Source organism: Rhea americana, unplaced genomic scaffold, assembly GCF_003343005.1.
Source record: "Rhea americana isolate MKP2758 unplaced genomic scaffold, rheAme1 scaffold_608, whole genome shotgun sequence".
In the NCBI taxonomy this organism is placed as follows: domain Eukaryota; kingdom Metazoa; phylum Chordata; class Aves; order Rheiformes; family Rheidae; genus Rhea; species Rhea americana.
Genome location: NW_028186766.1, coordinates 2,987 through 7,559, shown reverse-complemented (window position 1 = coordinate 7,559; position 4,573 = coordinate 2,987). Strand labels below are relative to the sequence as shown.

General features: G+C 69.1%; 1 protein-coding gene across 1 annotated transcript in view; it reads right to left on the bottom strand.

Annotated features, from left to right (window-relative positions):
- Nucleotides 1-4,573, bottom strand: part of CAD (carbamoyl-phosphate synthetase 2, aspartate transcarbamylase, and dihydroorotase) — a 20,221-nt gene that overhangs the window by 13,052 nt on the left and 2,596 nt on the right. Inside the window, 9 exon segments of the mRNA XM_085319993.1 lie at nucleotides 68-256; nucleotides 619-840; nucleotides 977-1,210; nucleotides 1,783-1,914; nucleotides 2,009-2,160; nucleotides 2,725-2,837; nucleotides 2,906-3,091; nucleotides 3,520-3,691; nucleotides 4,408-4,549. Of these exon segments, the coding sequence (XP_085176119.1) occupies nucleotides 68-256; nucleotides 619-840; nucleotides 977-1,210; nucleotides 1,783-1,914; nucleotides 2,009-2,160; nucleotides 2,725-2,837; nucleotides 2,906-3,091; nucleotides 3,520-3,691; nucleotides 4,408-4,549 (1,542 nt within the window).

The window sequence follows — 4,573 nt, the reverse complement described above, 5'->3', positions numbered from 1 at the left end:
CCCGGCTCTCCCCAGCGGGGCGGTGGCCCGGCGCGGAGGCGCCCCACGCGCCGGGGGCCGCGCTCACCTGCTCCGACTCGGGGTTCAGGGCGAACTGGATGTTGCACTCGCCCACGATGCCCAGGTGCTGCACCACCTTCACCGCCGTGCGGCGCAGCATGAAGTACTCGGTGTTGTTGAGGGTCTGGCTGGGCGCCACCACGATCGACTCACCCGTGTGGATCCCCAGCGGGTCCAGGTTCTCCATGTTGCACACCTGGACGGGATGAGGGTCACCGYGGGCGGCTGGGGCTCCTGACCACCCCACACATGCTCACGCCTCRTGCAGCACCCAGCCACCTGCCTTGTCCCAGGCATGGACACGGGCCCCCTAGCATAGCCAGGGCACGAACATGTCCCCCGGTGCCCCTCCAGGGTGAGGGTGCAAGGCATCGTGCTGCAGGTGAGCCCGGCTCCCGCTGCACACAGCGGCCGCATCAGCCCCACGCGAGGGGCCGGGAGCCTTCCCAGGGCGCAGGGCTGGGGCAGGAGCCCCTGCCCTCCAACACCCCCCAGTATCCCCCTTGTTGAAGCCCCTTGCGTGCAGACTAAGCAGGGGTCTGCATCCCCAYCACGTACCGTGACACAGTTGTCATAGGCATCCCGCACCACCTCGTACTCGATCTCCTTCCAGCCTTTCAGGGACTTGTCCACCAGCACTTGCGAGGTGTGGGTGAAGGCTTGGCTCACCAGGGCCACCAGCTCCTCCCGCGAGCTGGCGAAACCGGAGCCCAGGCCCCCCAGGGCGTAGGCAGAGCGCACCAGCACCGGGTACCCGAGCCGCTCGGCCGCGGCCTGTGCCTGGGGGGCAGGGGCCAGTGGGGCACGGGAAGGGCAACATCCTGCCCCCACCTGCCCCAGCAGATGCCCCCATCCCACCCTGGGAACTGCCCCCTCTATCCCATCCTCTCCATCCTGCCCCCTCCCTCTCCCGGACCTGCTCCAGGGACGCTGCAGCCTCGCTGGGTGCCACATGCTCCCCGATCTCCTCCATCTTCTCCACAAAGACTTTGCGGTCCTCTGTCATCTCAATAGAGGTGACAGGGGTGCCCAGCACCCGCACACGATACCGCTCCAGCACTCCGGCCTTGGTGAGCTCCACGCCACAGTTGAGGGCTGTCTGCCCCCCAAAGGTGAGCAGGATCCCATCGGGGCGCTCATTTCGGATCACCTGTGGGGAGAAGCGCAGGGTTGTGGCGTGCAGGGCCGTGATGGCCCCACAGAACGTGCCCTGCTCCTGCCAGCTCCCACTGCCAGGCCACCCTTCCACTGCCCTCCCCATCACCCTGCAAGAAGAGGGTGCTGGACCAGATGATCTCCAAAGGTCTTTTCCAGCCCCAACTGCTCTGTGAGTCTGTGAGGAGACTTGAGGGCATCTCATCAATACACGTAAGAATCTGAATGGAGAACATCAAGAGGATGGGGCCGGGCTGTTCTCAGTGGTGCCGTGACAGGAGGAGAGGCAACGGGCACAACCAGAGACACAGGAAGGTCCATCTGACCATGAGGAAAAGCTGATTGTGGAGGTGACAGAGTACTGGACCAGGCTGCCCAGCGCAGTGGTAGAGTCTCCATCATGGGACCTGCTCAAAAGCCACCTGGACATGGTTCCAGGCAATGTGCTCCAGGGGACCCTGTTGAAGCAGGTGCTGGACCAGATAGTCTCCAGAGGTCCCTCCTGGCCCCAACTGCTCTGTGACGTGCAGCCCCTCTCCCACCCCAGTGGTGCCACATCAGCCTCACCTGGGTGACATACTCGGGGGTGATGGGCAGAAAATAGACCTTGTCCGCCAGCCCCTTGGAGGTCTGCACCGTGGCGATGTTGGGGTTGATCAGCACCGTCTGGATGTTCTCCTCCTTCAGGGCTTTAATAGCCTTGTGGAGAGCAGAGGGTTCACAGGCGTGGCCCCACGGCCCAGCCCCAGGCCAGGGCGGCCCCAGCCCTCCAGCCCCCTCCACCAGCACTCACCTGCGACCCCGAGTAGTCAAACTCGCCCGCCTGCCCAATGGAGAGGCCACCGGAGCCCAGGATCAGCACCTTGCGGGGCCGGGCCACCTCCTGCCCCGGTGCCGGCGCCGGTGCCTCGCCGTAGGCCAGTCGCTCCCGCAGCCGCTCCCGCACTGGGCACAGGACGGGACAGGACGTGATGGAACAGGACGTGGTGGGGACGAGGCCCCACGACCACCAGCGCAGCCCCAAGCCCCACGGTCCTGAACGCAGCTCCGGTCCTGCTGCAACCCCACGGCCCCCAGCCTCGCACCCTGCCCCAGACCCCAGCACGGACCCTGTCCCGTGGTCCCGAGAGCAGCCCTTCCCAAGCACAGCAGCCCCCAGCCACAAAGGCAGACCCAGACCCACGGCCCCGAGCACAGCCCCCTATGTGCACCTACAGCCCCGTGGCCCGGGTCCCGTGGCCCCAAGCACGCCTCTCTACATGCAGCCCTGGCCCCACGGCCCTAAGCACAGCCCCCTACGCACACCTCCAGCCCCAAGCCCTATGACCCTACAGGTCATACCCAAACACAACCCCAGCCCCATGGCCCACGTGCAGCCCCCAAGCCCCACAGGCCAGGACATCCCCTGTGGTCGCAGCACCACCATGGGGTGCCGCCGTGGGATCRCGCAGCACAGTGACCGTCCCTCCAGACGAGGCTGTGCCTGGGGCTTCCCACCCCCCAACCCACCTGTTTTGGAGCCACCGTTCCCGCTCTGCAGGTCCCTCACTGCCTCCAAGAAGATGTCGAAGAGCCCCTCGAGGTCCATGGGGCCGGCCCGGTGCTCGGGGTGGAACTGGACACTACAAAGGGGCGTCAGGCGCGACCCCGCGGCACACAGCCCCACAGCTCCCCCGGCCCCCCAGCCCACCTGAAGAAGGGCTTGTGCTCGTGGACCAGCCCCTCGTTGGAGCCGTCGTTGGCGTTGGTGAAGAGCGGCGCCCAGCCGGGCGGCAGGCTGCCGGCCTCCACGGCGAAGCCGTGGTTCTGGGCGGTGATGAAGCAGCGCCGCGTGTCCTCGTGCACGCAGGGCTGGTTGTGCCCGCGGTTCCCGTACCTGCGGGGCCGGCGTCAGGCCCCCGCCCCACGCGCCCGCCCCACTGCATCTGCCCCGCGCGCCCGCCCCGCTGCATCTGCCGTGCTACACCTGCCCCATGCTACCCACCCTGCTCACCTGCCCCACGGTGCCTGCTCCGCTGCGCCTGCCCCACACACCTGCCTGCCCCACATGCCCACACACGCCATGCTCCAGCCCCACGTGCATGCCTGCCCACCCCACATGCCATCCCACATGCTGGCCCTACACGCACGCACACCCCACATGCCATCCCGCATGCCTGCCCCAAGCGGCTGCCCGCCCCATGCACCATCCCACATACTGGTGGGCACCCGCCTGCCCCACGCGCCATCCCACGTGCCAGCCCCACATGCCATCCCACACACCCACCAGCCCCACGCGCCCGCCCGCCCCACGGCGCGGCTCACTTCATCTTGTAGGTGCGGGCGCCCAGCGCCAGCGCCAGCAGCTGGTGGCCCAGGCAGATGCCGAGCAGGGGTTTGGGCCGGGGGTCGGCCAGCAGGCGCCGCAGCCCCCGCACCGTCGCCCCACACAGCCGTGGGTCCCCGGGGCCGTTGCTCACCAGCAGCCCGTCGAAGTCTGCGCCGCACCCAGGGGGTCGCCCCGGCACCGCGGCGGCCCCCGGTCCCGCGCAGACCCCCACGGCATCACCCCAGCCCCACACAGACCCCCACAGCATCGCCCCGGCCCCACACAGACCCACACAGACCTCCGTGGCCCTGCACAGACCCCCACGGTGTAACCCCGGCCCCACGCAGACCCCCACGGCGTCGCCCCGGCCCCACACAGACCCACACAGACCTCCGTGGCCCCGCACAGACCCCCCCCTCTCCCAGTGTCACCCTGGCCCCACACAGACACCCACAATGTTGCCCTGGCCCCACGGCCCCGCACAGACCCCCCCCAGCATCACCCCGGCCCCACGGCCCTGCACAGACCCCCACGGCATTGGCCCAGCCCCATGGCCCCCACACACCCCCTCACAGTGTTGGCCCAGCCCCACGTAGACTCCTCCAGCATTGCCCCAGCCCCACAGAGACCCCCATGGTGTCACCTCATCCCCACTGCCTCCCAGCACCAGCCCGGCCCCACAGCCCCCCATGGTATCACCCTGACCTCGCAGCCCCACACAGCCCCCCATGGTGTCACCCCAGCCCCACGGCCCCGCACAAACCCCCACAGCATTGCCAAGGCCCCACAGCCCCCCAGCGCCAGCCTAACCCCGCAACACCGCCATGGCATCTCCCCAAGGCGCCCTGGCCGCCGTGGGGCCGCCCCCCGGGGTCCCCCGGCACCTGCGGGGTCGAGCGCGTGGTCCCAGGGCAGCACGGTGACGGCGGCGCCCCGCTCGCACAGGCACCGCACCTGGTTGTGCTTCAGGCCGCAGTCGACGGCGGCGATGCGCGGCGCCCCGCCGGCGTTGAACACGCGGGGGGCCTGGGGGGCGCCCGTGAGCCCGCC